Here is a 20876-nt window from a genome sequence, read left to right as displayed (position 1 = left end):
CAAAAATGCTTGTTTTCACATGCATTGCTTCCTTGTTTAGTTATGGTTCAGTAGGGTTYTGTTTAAATAAAAATGAGGGATGGTATTTCATAATTCCTTCCTGCTAATATTCTGAGTGCTCACAGAGATGAAATATGGTATTTGTGACAATGTGCTTTCCCATTCTGCAGGCTGGGTGCAGGAGACTGMCACTCCAGCTCTGCTGGACTTCACAGAGGAGCAGTATTTTGGTTTTGGAAGCCTTCATTTAAAATTTCAGTCTGTGCTTTCCCATTTAAAGAAACTCAAATGTTAATATCCTTACAGATAACTTGCAATGGACATTCCAACACATGAAGTTACTTTTTTACTTCATGCCTCACTTTTTTATATTACCTTAGAAGAGATGAAATTTTTATTGGGTGGAGTYGTGACAAAATTGAGACAGAAATTGGATCCTTACATACGTGTACCAAAACATTTTAATGTTTTGTCCTGAATGAGGTCAGGTGGTAGCTGGGATGTTAAACATTATATTTCAGGCTTGTAGCTGGTGGATGTCAGACACAGAGGACATGTGGCAGACAGACTATTCGATATCTATTTTTAGCAGGTTTTTTACACCTGTATCTCAATCATTGGTTTGGCCAGAGGTACAGGAAGAAAACTCAAATAGATGGATACTGGACCATACCCAAGACTAGAATTCTTACCATTGCTATTTCTTGTCTCAGGCTTCTGTCAACTAGCCTCTTTTTTTTTTTTTTTTTTTTTTTTTTTTTTTTTTTTTTTTTTTTTTTTTTTTTTTTTAAGAATTTATGAAAAAAAAATCCCAAGAATTTTTATAGCTGAATTGTCCCATTTGAGAATACAAAACACGTACTTTCATGACAGAATAGAAATAGTGCAGCATAGTTAAATTTAGAAGTTCATGGTTTGATTTCTTTTTCTTGATGCCAGGAGAAAAGTACTGCTTATTAAATTTAATTATATTAACAAGTTCATAAACASTGTCATTCTTCGAGTCATGGGGCATATTGAATTTAATTTTCTGAAGTTAAAAAGAAACTGTATAACACACATGTGCTGAAGATCACTTTMTTTCACTACAGCAGTTACCCTTTCTAGAGAAACGAAATAATTTATAACTTATGTTCAACATATGTTGTTTCTGGCAAAAGTATTCCATCAGCAGTGCTGGCAAAGGAACAAATGAAGAAACACCTAAGAACAAGACAAGCAAACCCACATGGAAAGTATGGTTGATTCATAAATGGGAGTTTTCAAGGTCTGATCAACCATTATAGTAATATAGTCTGACTGCCTCTGTGAAACAATTCCTGAAAAAAATCCACAGCTTCATTTGAAGCTACAAAGTAGTTTCAAAATAGCATCAACTTTTACTGAGTTTGCTTTCCTCAGGTAAAAATTTACTGTGTGACTACAGATCTTCGTGTAAATAACTGAACTTTACCATTAACTGGAACATGCTTGTCTTCACTTTGTATTTTGAAATCTTATCTTTTCCTCTTATTGTAGAAGAACATCCTGTAATCAGTCTCTTTGCCTTTGGGCTTCATGTTTAATAAACGGAACAAATAACAGTTCTTAAAATGGGTACACTTTTCATGGATAATATTTTAAATTATAGTAGCATTTTAAAATACTAATATTATTATAAAACATGTTTCTGAATAGATACCATGCTGCAGGCTTATGCCGATGGATGTTGCTTGGTTACAGAACCTGAGCATTAGATTTATGCATTCTCTGATTGTTGGTACCTGACTCATTCGTATTCTCTTGACTAAACATGCTTTGGTGTCTGATTGTATTCTCTGATCTTCCTTTTGAGCACTCTCTAAGTGAAAATTTTCATTGCTAGGTTTGACAGGGTTTACACAGATCATCTTGTGTCTCATGGGAAGGTAATGGAACTTAAACACAATTCACAACTCCAGTTTGAGTTCCGAGTTTGATTTTCTCTGATTGAATTCCAAGCACTCAACATGGTATATCTTTGGCCAGAATAGTCCTTTGGGTCACCAGCCATTGTACAGAGAARTTCATAGTTTGAACTTCTATTCCTACTGCGAGTGCTTCCTGATATCCAAAGACTGATCTATAAAAAGTGAAATGTGGAGAACTTCTGCTATAAAAATAGAATACTTTCCAGCAGAACTACTTATTTTCTGAATAGGAATTGCAAAGTGAGTTGGGATATCACAATTGTCAAGTTTTGGAAATTTGAAGATGTGTAGTAAATCATTATWTTATTTCACTACAGAAGGCATTCCCCCATGGAGAACTTAACTCCATGTGATGGTATGGAGACAGGACAGGATTTTCTTTTTATAATGTATTTATTTTACTCAAAGTGCTATTTTTGTGGCTTAATGAGGAAGCTCAAAATRTAACTTCTAAGACTATTTTGTATTGAAAATTAAAAAATACTAAAATTCCCAGGCCTGACTGAATATTTAAGGTATTTTAATCTCCCTTTATTGTCARGCATTTCTGTTGTGGACACCTGTGTACTTAGTTAACTTCATTTAAAGTGAACAGCCCAGCTGAAATTGACAACCGGTGTGTATAAATAATTCTGTGAAAGTGTTTCCTGGACTGATACCTGRGTCACTCTCACCGAAGATAAGAAGCAGAACATTTATTTCCATTTGAGCTTTTACTTTAGGAGTCCTGAAAGCTTTGTATAACCTCTCATTGGGAAGACCATTTTCTCCCTTTCCAAAGAAGTCAMAGTTCTTATTTCTTCAGGGTGATAGGATCAGGTTATAGAAGGCCAGGGCTGTCCCATTTGCAGCTTGGTTGTGAGACCAGCTGCACCGTAATGAAAGTGTGYGGAAGACAGTATGTGACCCACATATTGGTATTAGGTTGTGCTTTTGATAGGAAAAAAAGAGAATGGAGTGGCAGCTGGAGCAGCCATAACCCCACTGTTGTTCCTTCTTTCATGTGGCTGAGTYTGAGTGAGAGCATTTTCTTCTTTCTATCCCCTCACTCTTAGGAGTTTCCACAAGGATGTGAAATCTGGCTTAGAGCAACCATCTGTTTCTTGTTAATTCCTAGAGAATTTCAGTTAATTGTTGAACACACTTTGTATTGACTCATAACATAAAAAAAAATTCTCTTTATGCAGGTTGAACCTTAATGAGCAGACTATTCACAGGAATTTTGTCAAAAGTGGGGTTTTTTTCATATAGTTTCTGTGCTTTATTCAGTGTATTGCATATAGCTTGGATAGGTTGTATCGTCTCATGGTATTCCTCTGAAAATAAGCGATGGTTTGCCAAGTGGTCCTCTGCAGGTAGCACTATTTTGCAATAGGCATTCCAGCAGCAGTGAAGATTCTGTGACACTCTCTGGAATGGATCTTGATCAATGTGGAATGGAAAATTTTGCAGCTGCTGTGGTCTGTACTACCTGCCATGAACCACCATGAAATAGCTTAGGAACAAGAAAACCGGTTTCCAGTCCTTGTTTGCTAAATCTGATCTGCTCTTTTATTTACGAGTTTACTCTTCTGCTTTCTGTGGATTTTACTGGATGCATTGTCAATACTCAAGAACAGTTTTGTTTACAGCTGCCTTTCATTTTCTTGTATCTGTCAGGAAGAAATAAATTGAGAAGATAGACTCGTGAAAATCATTAGATGAAAAAAAGCTTAAATTTCCACAGAATTTTCTTAACACTGAATAAAAAACTTCTTCTATAGTTACCAGTAAAGTACTTTGTGTARTAAAGCAAATTTTTCTTTTTTTCTCCCTCCCAGATTACAGGACAGGCCCATGTTTCACCCAGGTGAACAATCAAATGTGCCAGGGCCAGCTGACGGGGATTGTGTGCACCAAGTCCCTGTGCTGTGCCACCATGGGGCGTGCCTGGGGCCACCCCTGCGAGATGTGCCCAGCCCAGCCCCAGCCCTGCCGCCGCGGTTTCATCCCCAACATCCGCACCGGTGCCTGCCAAGGTGAGTCTYGGGCAGCAGCTGTGCCTGGCTGCTCTGTGCCTGGCAGAAACACCTTGGAGAACTTGCAGTGTCCTCAAAACAACATCATTGTTTTCCTTGTGTGTGGTCCCTGTCTTAGGATCAAATCTGGGTGYGCACTGCTGCCTCCAGATTTTTGCTGGTGTACATGCAAACTTTAGTGCCTGGAAAATGTGATTATAAATCAGTATTAAGGAAAAATATTTGATGTCACTTTTCCTTATATGTCAGAGATGGGCCTCTTCCTGTGTGCAGCAGTTTATTTTTGCTGTTCATCTTGAAGTGATTAATGTGTTTTAGACACTCTTTTCATAACAGCATAATGAATAAGAGCGTTACAGAAGGGGTGCATGTTGCAACCTCCAAGTCAAGCTCCATTGTATGACTTGGCCAGTTATAAAGGGTCCTTGAAACTGCTGCCAGACTGATCCTGGCATAGCTTCAGGGGCTTCATTTGAATTATGTGTGAGGTTGGTGGTGCTCTTCAGCACCCGTGCCCACAACAATTGTGTTTTCTTTTTCTGACAGTATATTCCCTGTGGCAAATAGGTTTAAGTTACCCGTTTAACCACATTGCTAAATTCCACTGGGGAGCGTGGAAACAATGTGGTAGTCTACTTAGTGAGAAGCATAAACAAAGGAAGTTTAAACAGCTGTAATTTTTGCTACATTTTTTGACATATAGTTGCTAAATAGGAAGCTCGGGTTGTATTTATGTTGGTTGGGTTTAGCACACAGCRTTACAAGGTGATGGCAAGCACGGAGGCCTTTCTTCAGGGGAGAGACATAATTTATTTATTTTATTGAATCATTATCTTTACTTACAGCAATTGAGAGGCTTTTCTTTTCAGCTCTGCATACTGGTAACTCCTCCTGATCTRAGCTCTGTGGTGTGAACAGGTTGGTATCATGGTGTCTGCTCTGTTACAAATTAGCAGGACACTTTGATGCAGGRAGGGACTGGCTGTGACACTTCCTGCCTTTCCCAAGTCGGTATTGCAGTAGAGTCTGTTGAAATAAGGTCACAGAATCTCAGAATGGCTGGGGTTGGAAGGGACTCTGGACATCATCGAGTCCAACCCCCTGCCAAGGCAAGAGTCACCCAAAGCAGATGACATGCAGCTATGTCCATGGAGGSTTAAAATGTCTCCAGACCTCCCTGGGCAGCCTGTTCTGGTGCTCTGACATAGAAAGGTCAGATGAAACAAAATGTTTCCTCTGAGGGTTTTTGAAACAAATAGAGGGGGTCTGTCCTGCTTTTCAATATTTTTCTTGCTGTTGAGAGTGTTAGATTTACTGAGACTTGAATTAGAGGAGCACAAAATGCTTTGGTATTCAGTAAAAATACCTTTGTTTTGTATCAATTACACCAGGCTCACTCAGTCCATATTGTAGGTGTTTGTAATTTTTGAAGTGAATGCTTACATCAGTATATAGCCAGGTTTTGGAGTTGGTGTGAACAATTCAAAATCAGTGGAACTTGCAAATCCTACTGTTGGAAAAGGGGTGGAATTTCAGTATGTATTAGATGTCTCAGTTTAACAAAGAGGTAACTCCCAAATAGAAGGTTGTTCCTACTCTTCCCAGGATTTGCATGATGCCATCTTAAATGGTATTTTAGCATCTTTTGAGGGTTAATCATATTTTCTGGATAATGTTCTTTCATGCAACACCATAGTAATGCTGTTACTTCATTATTACCGTGAACAGTTTTAAAACCATTTAAGAGAAGCAAAACCACTCAAAATTCAAATTGTTTGGTTGTATTTCATCTTTTTTTTTCCTCAGAAGTTTCTATTCAGTCATGTCTTAAACAGGAATTGTAGCTGTTCAGACATCCTTCATTCCAAGAATTCAGGCAGGAGGAACTTCAGTGTTCCGCCTGAATGAACTTTATTGCCACTGCTCCACAGCCTGAGGAGCAGCATAATGGCAGAAATCCTGTCTTGGACATTTTCTCAGCTCCTCCCTGCATTCCTTATTTCCCACCTACACCCTTTCCTTGCAGACAGTTAATTTTTGGCTCTAAGGAGAGAAAAGTGGTCATGGCTGAGTAGATTTTGAAAGTAGGAAGGTTCTTCTTCCTGCRGCTATTGCTGGCCTGGTTAAGTGTGTGTAGCTAGTACAGGACATAATACCCCACCAAAAAAAAAAAGTAGGAATACTCTGTCTAAATATTAAAGGCACTGATGTGAGCTGGACAAGGGAGAGGAGAGAGATGAAGGTTCAAGTTCACAATAAAGAGTGATGATTTTTTTTTTTTGTAATCTAGTGCTTGGAATTAATATGTCTGAGTTACTGATAATGTTAACAGTGTCATCCAGGATCACATCCTGATGTCATGAAAATAGTTATTAAAACAGGGAAAAAATAGCTTGGTATTATYTCTGTGGTGTGTAGTATTTCTGTTTTCTAGGATACAGAGGAAGAACCAAGAGTTTTCCATTGTATTCATGACTAATTCACCTTTTAGTTCACACATGCCAAATCACTTACACAGAAACTCCCCATACATATTCCAGGCAGAATTTAAGAGATTATTTTTATTTGTATAATTTGTCATTATTCACATAGTAAATGAAAAAAAMCTCCCCAAAATTTGTGTCTAACATCCTAGTGGCTTTATTTTTCCTGAGCTTTTTGGGTTTTCAGAGTTTTTTTGAGAAACAGCCCATGGATCAGAAAGGGAAGGTGCATGTTTAAAGCTAGCTGTGCAAATCCCACAGGCATTTTGCAGAGAAAATTCTGCAAAAGCACAAAATCTTTTTTCACTTACCAAGTATTAGACTATGAACACATGGAAACATTCTACTTAATCTATAGCATATTGAACTTTTGTATACAGAACGGTATCTAAGGAATTATTAATCAAATTTGCTATTTATGGTAAAAAGCTTCTTGTGCTAATATGTTTGAAGTTGAAAAGTGTGAGTAMGATAATTAATAATGCTAAAACTGCTGTGTGGTTTAGCCTGTCAAAKATATGGAAAAAAAATATGCTTCATTTCTATTTGCTCATATTTTTAGAAGAAAAGAAGTTCTTGTCCCCTAAAATGACATTTAGGAAGCAATTGATAAAAGCCCTTTYAATAAAATACTTCTGTTATTTTTGACTTTTCTCAGTCCCAAAACACCAATAATGTATTAAAACAAACTTGGATTTTCAGCAAGAGGTTATACTGACGAAWATCCCCAATCAGTCTTGTAGTGTGATTACATTTTTAGGCTAAGATTAAAGTTGAAAATGCTTGCTTTCTTTACATTTAAATATTATGTAGGAAAGGTAGTATGCAATATTAGAGAAAAGGAAGAGAGTGCATGTGATTCAAAGGTTTCACCTTTCATAGTGGCACTGTTTGTGTTTCCTTTACTGGACAGGATGCTTTGCATCATTGGGATTGGCTTCTTAGGCTTCAGCAAAGATCAACATCTATTTTCCTTTTTAAAAAGGGTGAAAGAAATGGATGAAACCAATAGAGATTAAAGTTTAGTTCACCTTGGGGCTTGAGTGATACTTTTTCGGTTTCTGGGAGTTGTTCATTGCCTGCTGCTGCTGCCATCAATTCACTATTCCTCGACATCTTCGACTTCTAAAACTGTGTCAGATACACTGGTCTTTTAACGGCTGATCTGCTGACACAGGAAACTTAAAATTAAGTGGTAATAAGTGACAGAAATAACARGCATATTGTGTGTGATAAATGCATTTTGAGGCCCCAGGGTCAGAAGACAAGCACCATGTGTTTTACCCAGGAAGAAGCTACTGGGTGGGCTGTGTATCAATAATTGGTGGAACCATCTTCTCTCTTGATATTGCTAAATCACTTCAAAATTCACAGAATCACAGAATAATTAGGGTTGGGAGGAATCTCTGGAGATTGCACAGTCCAACCCCCCACTCCTTAAAATACTTGAGAGATTAAATGCTTGATAGCCACATAAACAAGCAGCATCAAGCACTGGTTATTTAGAAGGAAAMAAAATTAAGGAAGTCCATGACTTCGTTAAAGTCCTTAATCCATTTTCAATCTAACTGTTGCATTTTGGACATGGTACTGTGCTGGCTAAATCAGCATGAATTCAGGAACTAAATGCAAACTTCTCAGCAAATGTACTTAAGCCCACGTCCAGTGGTAAAAAAGCCACAATAAAACTGCTTTCTGTCTTCCTTGACTGAGAAATTGTACTTGCTTAAGTGGAAAAGCTGGCGAATGGACAAGGCAAATATCACAGGTTTGTCTGTAGCACGAGCACTAGGATGAATAAAAACTGTGTAAATCCACCAGCTCAGGTGGAATTTCAGTGCCCTATGTGGGYTTCGAGGTAACAATCATCCTCCTGAAAAAGAATTTTTTGTTCTTGCCTGTGAGCAAATGTTGCCTGGGAGCACTACACAGCTGGAAAAAACAGGTCCAGAAGGTTCCTGAAACACCTGGATGATAACTTCATGGTACACAGGTACTAAGGAGGCCAACCAGGAGACGTATCTCCTCCTGGACAGTTTTATATAAAAACCTACAGAAACACAGGGTGGTTTATGTGTAACCAAATTGAAACTAGGAACAAAAAAAGAAACCCACCACAATTTGAAGTCTGAATATTGTATATGTTCACTAGTATATTCATATTGTATGTAGTCATATTGTATGTATTCATATTGTATATATTCATAATAACAGTAAGTAGCACTTAGTGAAGCACAACAGGAAGTTACTGAAAGTTAACTGAAGTAACTGAAAGTTGTGTATCTTATGTCAGGTAATCAGATTTGGGTCTTTTTTTTGTGTTTGCAGATGTTGATGAGTGCCAGGCTATCCCTGGAGTCTGCCAAGGAGGAAACTGCATTAATTCAGTAGGTTCTTACGAGTGCAAGTGTCCTGTTGGCCACAAACAGAATGAGGCAACTCAAAAATGTGATGGTAAGTGATGTTGAAGGAGAACATACCTAAAAMGTGGTTATGCAGAGCATTAGAGCACTTCAGTAATGAACATTATTAAGTACTTTAATAATTGTAGTGTCTGATATGGACAGGCATGACATCACTGAACTGTACTTTTTGTTTCTGCTTTGCAGTATCCGAAGCTTCTATTTGGGAGTTCATATTTTGCATTAGATGCTTTTTCCCTGTCTGACTCTTGTGTGTAAAAACAGTCTTTGTTCCCTTTGAAAAAGTAGAACTACTGGTAAAGACTTTATGTTTTGAGCAACATAAAATTGCTGCTGAGTTATTAGGATTTTCTTTGTTTTCTGAAAGATACTCTAGTTCAAGTAGGTATTTTTGGCCTAGTGACTACAGAGTGAAAAGCAAATGAGGCAATTTTGATGACTCTGGRTAAGTGAAAAGTACCAAGGAAATGCCCTTCTCTTTAAGATGAAAAATTAAATAGACCATTTTTAGTAAGTGTAGTTTAATAAATACAGACTGTGTTTATTCACTAAACATGTTGATGCAATTAAGAGCAGCAATTCCTTATAGTTTAAAATCATGTGATATAAAATTGCTGAGTTTTTGTGGGATGCTGAAAACTTCACTGGTTTCAGTGACTTTTTCATGTCTTTGAAAGAAATGAGAACTCTCAGGCTTCATCCCAGCCAGTGAGTGTTTTACATTCAAGTTGTTTTGATTAGAGGACTTCATTCTTCAAGCCTTTGGCTTGTGATTAGCTGGCAATTTATTTATGGTCCCGAATTCCATGATACTCAGTATTCAGTTACAAACAAACTGTAGCCAGTTTTGGAAGTCCCCTCAGTTTTGCTTAATTTTGCATACAATACAACATTTACAGAAAAATTAAGTAGTATAGTCAGTTTAAAAATCATGTTTTATAAATGAAAATGTTGCTTCTGGTGTTGCCTCAGGTAATGTCTAAGTAAAAATTTAAAAAAACAATCTGAAGGTCTTTTTCTCTGGTTTTGCCCTCTTCCTTCTTCTGTTTTTCTGTGGTTTGTTTTGTGTTGACTGATTGTAATTTCTACTCACTACCTGAAAGGAAAAAAACTCATGTGTAGATACTCGTGGCTGAAAAGGAATAGTGATAGTCGGAAGTTCCATGRAAACTTATTAAAAAGCTGTGTTAGAAATCATACTTATAGCATGGAAATTGGAATATTTGTCCCTGTTTTCCTGGTGTCAGCACATGGGGGTTGAATGTGAAATAAAGGGTAGGGTGAAAGAGAGGGAGAGAGATGGAAGGAGAGGGAAGAATGAAAGAGAGAAAGAGAAAGAAAGAAAAAGAAAAGAAAGGAAAAAATAAAAATAAAAAAAAAATTTAAAAAAGAAGAAAGGAAGAAAGAAGGAAAGATCTTTACATTGCCTTTCTACACAAATCATTTCTTCCAGACCTTCCTGGAGATGGCTCAAGCAGACCCCAAATACAAGATGTCCTTTATTGGTCTAGTCCTTGATTCTTACCCAGCGAATCTCAACCTGTTTCTGACTTTCTCAGAGGCAGCTCTTGTGTGTCTATCCCTGCTTATAATCCATCCTTGTTGGAAGTGCGTTTTGTTTTTTTGGATTCTCTTAAAGGTTCTTTCATGCCAAAATAACTTATAAAGAGACAAGTTTCATTTTCTTCTGAAAACAGTACTTAAAGCAGTCTTTGCATTCTACTTTAAACTCTCTGAAGCTTTAATTGTTGAAAATGTTATTCAGCAGTTCCCCTYGACAGCATCCACAGCAAAAGGTGAATGTAATTTTAACGCAGATCTTTTTAAAAACCTGTGGTACTTCTGGGACCATGCACAACAGAAGTGCAGTCYGAGGTGTTTGCTGTTATTCCACGGTTTCACTGATAAACAGGTCTTCGTTTCATGGAGCAGGCTGCTCCAAAACAGATCATTCTCCAGCTTTTTTTCTTCTAAGCTCCTGCCACTTGTGTTCATGGCAGAAGTTAAGTACTAATTAGCCCCTGGTCAGATAATTCTYCACAGGGAATTAGGCAAATAACAACCCTCTCCTCACAGTTTGTACCATCTTTTCTAGGGAATAAAGGCATTGTGAAACTTCACAGCTGAGGTGGTAAAGCCAAAATTATACCAGGGCGATACCATGCTTACATTATTCTAACGGTGAAAGATAAGCCATAGTTTCATTCAGGCTTTTTTTATTTGTATCCTTAACTGAGTGTTCATAATCTCTCATGGTTAAATTTATAGGRTAGAACTGTAGCCAGTCCTTCAAACAATTGCACTTTCAGTTAGTAAGACTGGTAATTTGAGTGAAGTTGCATCATYATTTTTGTATATATCTGTATAATTGTATCTGTGTATAGGGATCAGGCCATTGGGAAGGATGTAAAAAAATTGGTGTCCCGTGAGTTAGAATCTCTTTACAGAAAAATTATTAAATAGAAACTGCATYATTTAAATGAAGTTTTTTGTCTCAACACACAGTGTAAAAATGATGTGGTGTGGAGTATTCTGCTCGGTCCTTTCCCTTCCTTAGGAATGGAAGAGCAGATCCATTGTCATTWACTGCCTACAAAGGACAAAATCCAAGTTGGAGTTGGTAATAATCAAGGCTCCAGTGGTCAGAGACAGAGTCTGGAATCTTGCACTAACTATTCAGACCTTCTTTAGTGTAACAGCAATTTTTCTACTTAAGAAGGAGTGGTTTCAGATCCCCTGCTGTACCCTCTGCCCTTGGGCATCCAGATGTATTTTGTGAGTTTGGGTTTTTTCTCCTGTTATTCTTCCTGGAAACAATACCCCTTGTTGAGTAAGTAGGAGTGTTCATATCATGCTTTTTGTACCATAATGGATTTGCTTGATTTATAGTCCCATGTTTCTTCTTCCTTTTTATTTTTTTTTCTCTTTCAAGAATCAGTCAAAAAGCATATATTCAGCTTTCTGGATTTGTTTTGAGCCTTGGACTGAAGTTTGCAAACATGGACCATTCTGAAATTATTGGCAATTGCCTGTCAGTAGAAAGTATTAAAAGGACTTCCAAAGCACATGAGCACAATTTGCATGTGTAACTATGTGTGTCTGCCCTCATGTATAGAAACGTAATTCAGTACCTTAGACTGTTTGGGAAAATAAAAATTAACCCAGGCTCAGGGCTCCACATTAGTGATTTTATTTAAAAGTTTTCTGTGTTCCGGATTTACTTTGTGCAATGTTTGGGACAACTTCCATTGCAGGGAAAGTCATGGAAGGATTCAAGGCACATGAGCCCTAATTGGGCACAGAGTTGAGAAAATTTGGAAGAGATCTTACAGGGATTGCACCAAATTCCAGATCTCCAGTACACTAGTGTGGTGTCTTGGCTAAACAAAATAAAACCCCAAACTCTTCATGTTTTGTTTTTTTTTTTTTGCCTAAAAGTTTTGATCTACAGCATATGGAGTTTTCACTCTCYTTTTAGGAATTAAATGCTCTTCATTTTTAGGATGTCATATTTCCCAGAGTTAACGGAACTTACATCTTTGTGTAGTTCAGAGATGGATTTTTTTTATATGTAGTGAAACTGAGAAGAGAAAGAAACTTTCAGTTATGTTTGCTGCTTTACAAAAGTGGCGGAGTCTTATTGTGTTCCAGGGTTCTAATAAATGTGCTCTACTTACTCTTCTCAAACAGAATGTACATCATACTTGAATAAGTGTAGTTAGTTAAGAAAAGATATGTTACCATGCATTGTTAACATCAAAAGGTTAGGACTACATAAAACAGGCTAACTCCTAAAAAAAGACAAAACCAAAAAAAAAGTGGTACCAAAATGCAAAGAAACTTCTAAAGGGAATAGTTGTTCTGTTTCAGACTTTTCTGCTTCAGTGTTCAATTTCATTAGGCCGTATGCTATTYAGACTTGGTCCTGCCAGGTATTACTGCTTTCTGGTACTATTTTCTAGACTAAAACTATTTTCAAGGAACTGAATTACCAAAATCCGTATTCCCAGAATTCAGCAGTTGTGAGCRCCATTTCTGATACTCAGTTATTTATAAAACCCTAATGAATTCTAAATTGCAGGTAGCCAGGCTGGATCTTCTTGGCAGAAACTCACTGGTTAATAAATCTGCAAAATTCATGTCACACACTTAAATTGTTTTTCACGTTGAGGCCGGCTGTCTCATCCTGTGTGCAACACTGGARCCATTCATACTACCAGCCTTTTTCACCCTTAACAGTGCATCTCCTCTTACTTATCTYTGGAGCATATTCCCTGAGACCATTGATTTATGTATTTTGGAGGGGGGAAGGGAAGAAATTGAGTAACTTTTTCAATCATCCTCACTAAAAATAGCCTTTCCTGAGCTGAAGTCTCAGAATTTCCAGTCAGAGGTAATAGAGATATTTTGAAATAATTGCACATGCAAGAACCAAGGAAGGGGAAGGAGAGACAGAGATTTGGCTCAAAAACCAGAGAAACAAAAATGTAATTGCTTGGTGCTATTCCAGTAAGTTAAATAAATTGTTCTTCCACAAGGGTTCTCTACGTTAATTGGTTTTTCTCTCCAAATGCAAAAGACTCTGGAGTCTTCCTGCCACTCTGATCACTGCCCAGGTTTCAGGAAGGTGCTTTTTTCCTTTCCCAGCTTCCTGTCGTTCTTGGATGAGAGCCCTAGACAGTGTTAAACTCCCGTGCATGGAGCCAGTTGGGAGGGATGGTCTGTGTCCTGAAGCTTTGCAGAGGTGGTGAAAAACTTCCATCATGCACCTTTCACTTGGCAGCTTTAAACTTCACTCATTCACAGCCCCAGTGGGCTTTGCTCTGCTGGACCACTGGTTTGGAATTTGGCAGCCACTTGTTGCACACAGCAATTCATTTATCAGCCTGGTGACATCTCACTTTATCTGTACTTATGCACAAAATCACCTTGGTGCTCAGGTGAGACCACTGCATTCAGTCAGCAGAAATAYTTGAATGGATCACAAAGTTCGTTTTTGCATTTGAAGGATTTGTCCAACATTTTTTTTTTTACAGTTGGAGTATTGGGAGGCCAGAAAGMAGTCAGACCTCCTGACCAGTATTTGTGTGGTCGCAGGGCGCCCAGAGCTGTTCTGGCTGGCTGTTGTGCCATCCTTCTTCCTTCGGCCTGAAAGCAGGATGTGTGTTTTGGCATTCCATGCAGCTGTCCTGTGATGCTCAGAAGTGTCAGTCTGTGTCATGCAGAGGAAATCTCAGCCTGCTCTCATGTGCTCTGTGACTTGAAGTGTTCCTTGTATATGGAAAACCTCCAACAGGTGGCAAATAAAACCATTTCCAGTATGCAAGCACCATGAGTTGAATAACAATTTCAGAAAGACTCTCTTTCCCTCTTTTTAATGCAGTATGTACAAGTGCTCTGCTAATTATCCCATGTCCTTTCCTTTTTGTGTAGATATTGATGAATGCAGCATCATCCCAGGGATTTGTGAGGGWGGTGTTTGCTCCAACACCGTGGGAAGTTATTTCTGCGTCTGCCCRCGGGGTTATGTCACGTCCAGGGATGGATCCTGCATTCCTGGTAGGTGCTCCAGCCACCTCCCTCCTGCCCCAGAGCCTCACTGTGTAGTCCAGGCAAACACAGGAGTTGTAATTTTTTTTGTTTTTCTTGAACCTGCATTTGATGAAGCCAAAAGATAAGCACACTCTGGTTCTAAAGAGCAAACATTCCTCCTTAGCCTTCAAATCACACASAGATTAATTTAACCTATAGAGATCAACAGAAGGCACAAATATTAATTCAAAAGCCATTAAGCAGCATATGCTGATGTGCCACTGATGTGTCAGAAACAGATAATGAAGCAAACCAAGTACTTTCAACAGATTACAGCTTTTACAGGACAATTTATTTAATAGCTATTCCTACATTACAAAAATCCCCAATGCTTATTTATCCATGTGGTAATTCTTATATAGAGCTGTACGTGTCAAGTGTGTGATATAAACCATTCTGATAAATTAACAGTAAATTATGTAATAGGGTATTTATATAAAATAATAGTGTTTTGTATATGTTTCTAGTTTGTATTGCTTTTTATCTTTTGTATCACCCATATTTCCTGTTAGGTTGAGCAGCCTAAGATTGCGTGGTGTATTGAGGCAAGATAATGCCACTGCAGCTGTGTGACCCTGGAGTAAATCCAGTGTGAATATGTGATAATTACTGGTGCAATTTACATGTTGTGCAGGTTTTTGTTTGGGTTTGTTGGTTTTTTGTTTTTTTTCTGTAATACAATTCATAAAACATTTTAGTCCTGACATCAGGCAAAAAGGGAAGGTAACTCTGAGAGCGTATGTCACTATTTTTAGTCTTTGTTTTCAAATTAACTGCCAGATCAGAGAGCAGGCACGTGTTTCTCCAGCGTAGTGAGTGGCCGCTGCGCCCAGGAGCTGCCCGGGAGGTTCTCCAAGAGGCAGTGCTGCTGTGAGTCTGGCCAGTGCTGGGCCACTGGCTCTGTCCCAGAGGTGTGTCCTGCCAGAGGATCTGGTGAGTGACTTGTTGCACGGCTGGTTTGTTTTCTCCTTCTTGCTGTCCGTTCTGCTTTGGATGGAGGTCACTGGAATGTTTTAAACTGCTTTAAAATGTAGGTTAAATGGATAAAAAGAAGGTCATGAGTTGTATTATTATTCATAGCTGTGTTTTTAATACTGATATTACCATCTGTTAACCAATTTTTTTTCGGTTCATAGTTGTTTGGAATTGTGTCTTTAATATCCTTTTGTTAACTTCGGAAATAGTTTTGGGAAAATGGGAAATGATTTTGTGGTCAGGTTCAAAGAAGAAATGACTCTTAGGGTCCCTAGTTAATTTTGCTTTAAAGGAACAGCTGCTCCCTTGTTCTGTTGCATTTTGGGTTAATTTGAACTAAAATGCACCAGTATYTAAGTTATTCTTCCAGCTCTGTTCAAGAGAGCAATAATCCACATCCCCAGTGAAAGGTTATTTTCTTTATCAACATGTCCGAGTGACCAGGGAGTTGCAGTGCTGCTGCCAACACCATCAAAAAGAAGGTTTCAACAAACAGTTGAACAGTGATTTACAGCATTCCTTTTTATTATTTCTAGTGTCCTGTCTCAAGCAATACCTGTCACAATCAAGGGACCTTCCTGAGGTTTGCAGTGGCAGAGGGGAGTACACAACATAAGGGGAATAAGAAGTTTCTCCTCTGGTTTCTGTAGCACCCAAAGAGATGTACTTTCCTTAGGAGCTGGCTTGGCAAGGCTGACCTGGTTTATGCTTCTGTGTGGCAGATGAACACCGCAGGCTGTGTGTGGACGGTGCTGCTGCCCGAGGCGGCTCCCGGCGCGCTGGGACGGGAGGGAGCACGTTCCTTCCCGGGGGCAATGGCAACGGCTTCGGGCCCAGAGGTGCTGGGTTCATTCCCATCCCAGGAAGCAACGGCTTCTCCCCGGCCGTGGGTGGAACGGGAGCAGGAACAGGTGGTCAGAGTCCCGCTGGAAGTGGCCCAATCATTACAGGGCTAAGTAAGTGCTTGCTTCCTGACTTTTTTCCCTTTTTTTTTTTTTTTTTTTTTTTTTTTTTTTTTTTTTTTTTTTTTTTTTTTTTTTTTTTTTTTTTTTTTTCTATTTTTCCTGTATTTTTTTTGCTTAGTGTGGATATGATATAATGTTCTTAATACTTAAAAATTAGTTTGTCATTCAAGCACACATGACACCTCAGCTGATACATTAGGAAGTCTTGGAGACCTTTTCAGAAAAAGTTCAGGTATAGAGGTTTTTTGCTTGACTTCAGTTACAGTACCCTGAGCATCTGTTATCCCTGACGAGGTGTCTTTGTCAGTGCTTATAGAACTCCAGATTTCTAAGTGTTTTCAAAAAAAACACCAGCGTTTAAAATAAACTGTTCTCTGTTTTTTCGCTTCCAACTGTAAAGCCTACTTATTCTGCAGAAACACTGCCTTGGCTGAAAGCCCAAGGTGAATAATTTTCTGGCACAAGTCTCGTGGATGTAAACATTGCTTATGACATGTGTAAACACATCTCTGGCATCACATCCACAGAAATCATAAAATTCAAAGGATGTTATTAAGGCAGGTACATGAAAAATTGCTTTGACTTTCACACAGATTGTGGTTTATCTTTGAGTTCACTGACAGTCTCATCAGGCTATACACGGAAATGGTAAATCACATTTAAGACTGTTTATCTAAWTTTTTTTTTTTATTTGAGAGATGTTTGTTGTGGTTAATTTACTGTCATGTCAGCAGATAGTGCTTGGAAAAAAAAATCCGTGGATATAATTGTGCACCTGATAACATCCTTTCTGAAGCCAAGTACGATATTCATATTTAATTCCATTTGAAAACTTGAATATTTCTCTCATGTTCTGTCTTTTTGCCATTAGCGATACTCAATCAGACAACAGACAACTGCAAACACCATCCCAACCTTTGTCTGAATGGACGTTGTATTCCAACCCCCTCTAGTTACAGATGTGAATGCAACATGGGATATAAGCAGGATGCAAATGGGGACTGTATTGGTGAGTGCACAGTTCACAATCCATCACTCTAATTTTTTTTTGCTTAAAATAATTTTTTAAAAAAGGAAATCATGTTAATTGTAATGATACTGCTCTTTGGAAAGAGATTGCAAAGAACGTGGTATTAGTTGCTCAAGAATTATTTCAGTTTTCTCTGAGAGCCATTTGTTTTCTTACAAAAAAAAACCAACTTTAATTGCAAGTATTAGAATTGAGTATTCCTGTTCTTGTTCTTGATGGCTATTGCACATTTTTGTCACATTCAGTAAAGTTTTGCTTTGTGTTCTCTTGTTATGCTCRCGTAGTTCCACTTTTGGGATGTGATGTTGTTATGATCAAGGTGATGAACAACTGAATTTATGTTTTGCCTCCTCATAAGGATTAATGACAATTTGAAAGATAGCAAACAATTTTTAAATTGCATTAATTAATTTCTGGTTAAATTCCCATTTCATATAAAAATACAGGATTTTGACTTTGTATAACAAGAATTGAATTTTGGATTCTGCACTTTTATTCAATTACTGTGGACTTCAATCTTGGAGTGTCAAAACTCGTCAGTTATTTTAGGGCAAATACAAGATTTGGAGGTTCTTGTGGTGGGTAGTTGTGTGGAGAAGAATCTCCTATGCAGGATACAGCCTAATTAACGTATGGGATCCTAAATACATGTTGTGATTATGTTTTGGATTGAACCTTTGCTTACTGAATCTTTATAATAAATGGTGATTTGAGACCTGTGAATGGAAAATACCACATGAGACCTTGTTAGCAATAGTTTTGCCTCACATAAACTGTGGTTTTAGAACCAATTTGTAATGTGTCTGTGGATTGCAAGTCCCCGCTTAGCTCTACCATTCTCTTGCATCAGAGAGTTTGGTTGTATCTTCGTCATTTCCTGGCCACTGTACCACCCTCATCCTGAGAAAACTCAGCAGGGATTCCACCAGTTCCAGCTGCACTGCTCCCATAGTCAAATATCCAGAAAGTTTTCACGATGTCTAACTTAAACACACTATTTTGCAAAAAAAWTCAGCCTACTGTTATTCCTTGTCTTATCCTCACTATAAAATGAGTATTGACCTGTTCCCTAGCACAGAGCCATGTGCGCAGTAAAAAGGAGTGTTAAGGAACGTAATCTTGCTTTGCAATGCTCAACATGTTAGAGTAGACTTGAAACAGTGACAATTTTGGAAGGACTGGCTCAAAACAAAAAAAAAACTGTCGATTTAATAAAAGCAGAAGATGCAGTGCTGGTTACARTACTGTCCCACATTGAAAGCATGGGAAAATATTCCCAAAATGGCTTCAAAATAGTTTATGTATCATTTTGCTTACTTTTTCCCTTCATGAAATGACTCAGTCTACTAATTTCAGTTCTTTAGTGGTTTGCCTTTTGAATAGCTGCTTGAATTCATAAAATGTTTTATTAGAGAGTGAACTCCATGAATTATAAATAACTCTTTGGACTCTAAATAACTCAGCTTTGTTTCACTGTTGTTTTTTAATTGTAGTATAGAGAAGTAGCCAGAGTATCTGAAGTGCCACACTGAATTTGGGATTTTTGAATAGTAGTTGCTGTAAATTACACAAAGTTTCCTTGGAAGTGTAGGCCGGAACTTAACTTCAAGGATTTCCTGTGTGTGCTGATACATATTAAATGAATTTAAATGCTTGCTTGAATCTAATTTGAATATTTATTACTGAAAGAACAGTCTTGGGGCACTGGAAATGGTTTTCAATGCATAGGCTAGGTTAATGGCACATGGATTATTTCTGTACTTCTCAGTCTCCCTGCTTCCGAAGGAATACATTCAGGATCCAGAAATGGTTACATATTTTTGTATAGAGTTGGAGAAAAGTTTTATTTCAGGATTAATCCTGCCAAACCAAAAACTTGTAGTGTTACTTCCTGTGCTTTGATCTAAACTTACATCAGGCTGTTCTCACCACAGAACATGCCTGGTGGGCCAAGGACCATGAGTATCCTAAGTGATCTTACACTGAATGGTCAGTCCTTCTGTCCAAAATGATAGACAGCTTCAATTTTACTATCTTTCCTTATTCACTTCTGTTTGTAAACATTTTGGGTAAAACTGTAGGGCTTTAAAAGGAGCAGCAAACCTGTAGTTGTGCTGTGTTGAATTTTAGTTGTTTAGTTGTTTTGTCAATACAAATATTTTAAATATATTTAAAATTTTGTAATTTATCTCCAGACTCATTGAAGGGGGGTTTTGGAAGTTTCCTACTGTGCCTGAGATAGTTCTGGCCATTGTTACAAGATGAAAAACTGAAAAGTGGAGATAAGTGTGGGGCAAGTGCTGAAAGAGAAATATTTGACATTGAACGGGGTATGCTGGGAGACAGAACAAATGGGCTAAATATCTCTGTCTCAGATGTTTCCTGTTTATACTGCTGGAATATGCATGCTTTCAATGCAAACTCAAAGCCAGCAACTCCTTTGTATTAACATACATTCGCCATTTCCCTCAGTTATCAAGAGCTTATAAAAGTAAAGGATCTTTAGATCCATATTTCATGTGGAAATCATGTAATGCATATGGCTTTGGAAGGATTTTCTAAGCTTAAGTCAGCTGTATCGTAGAGAAACTCTGCATTCCTGCTGTATAATTTATAAATTTACAGAGATCCTTTGTAGCACGAACAGGGTTTTTTTTTGAAGGAGGATGAACAAGTTGAAGCATGTAATAGAGAAGGTCCTAAATGTCATTCTCTGCAGGAAAACTAAACAAAATAGATGAGTGTCTAGTATTGTAGATTACATACTACAATAGATTGTATCTATTATTTAGATTGTATCTATTATTTATAAGTTCCCCCTTGCCTCCCCTATACTAAAGCAAGATGCATATACAGTAAAGTAATTTGAATTAGGAAACTTGATAAAAAACTCTTGCCAAGACTTGATTCAGAGTTTGATGTTCTGTTGGAAGCTGAGGACTTTGTTGTGAAGGAGTAATGGACAGTCCTCCATAGGGAAAATCACCTCTCAGCAGGAATCACCCCCCTCATGAAAAAGCACATCCCAGCAATCAGGAAAGGTAGAGAAAAATGAGAGCAGGGAACTACTATGGTGGCACAGACTGCCATATAAATCTGCAGTTACCTCTGTGTTTAACATCCTGAAATCCTCTTTTCTTTATYTCATTCCATTCTTGTGGTTTTACTGCAGTGGTGGTGGGATCAGCAGATATGCAAATGTGATTGACCTAATTATGGGAGAGGGGAGGTATTTGATTCTCCCATTTGCTTTTCCTTTATCATTTAACTCTTTACACAGATTGTATATGGGCACAAGATTCCTGTAAACTAGGCTGTTATATCAGTGACTTTGTGAACACAGATTATTTTGTTATTTATGTACGTGGGTTCTGGTTTAAACTTTGTATTCTTTAACAGAGTAATTCCTGTTTAATACGAGGTCTTATTTATGATTGAATT

General features: G+C 37.9%; 1 protein-coding gene across 2 annotated transcripts in view; it reads left to right on the top strand.

Moving 5' to 3' along the window:
- FBN2 (fibrillin 2) overlaps nucleotides 1-20876 on the top strand; it is a 117455-nt gene that overhangs the window by 20408 nt on the left and 76171 nt on the right. For both annotated transcript variants that reach the window (XM_057378242.1, XM_057378241.1), the window contains exons 6-11: nucleotides 3770-3967; nucleotides 8779-8904; nucleotides 14307-14432; nucleotides 15246-15398; nucleotides 16163-16396; nucleotides 17277-17414. In XM_057378242.1, coding sequence (XP_057234225.1) covers nucleotides 3770-3967; nucleotides 8779-8904; nucleotides 14307-14432; nucleotides 15246-15398; nucleotides 16163-16396; nucleotides 17277-17414 — 975 coding nt within the window. The remainder of the gene's footprint in view (nucleotides 1-3769; nucleotides 3968-8778; nucleotides 8905-14306; nucleotides 14433-15245; nucleotides 15399-16162; nucleotides 16397-17276; nucleotides 17415-20876) is intronic.

The sequence above is a fragment of the Malurus melanocephalus genome, unplaced genomic scaffold (genome assembly GCF_030028575.1).
Source record: "Malurus melanocephalus ecotype Western Australia unplaced genomic scaffold, MMel_1.1 scaffold_350, whole genome shotgun sequence".
Lineage (NCBI taxonomy): Eukaryota > Metazoa > Chordata > Aves > Passeriformes > Maluridae > Malurus > Malurus melanocephalus.
Note: the sequence above shows the minus strand (reverse complement) of the source record. Positions and strands in the feature narration are given on the sequence as shown.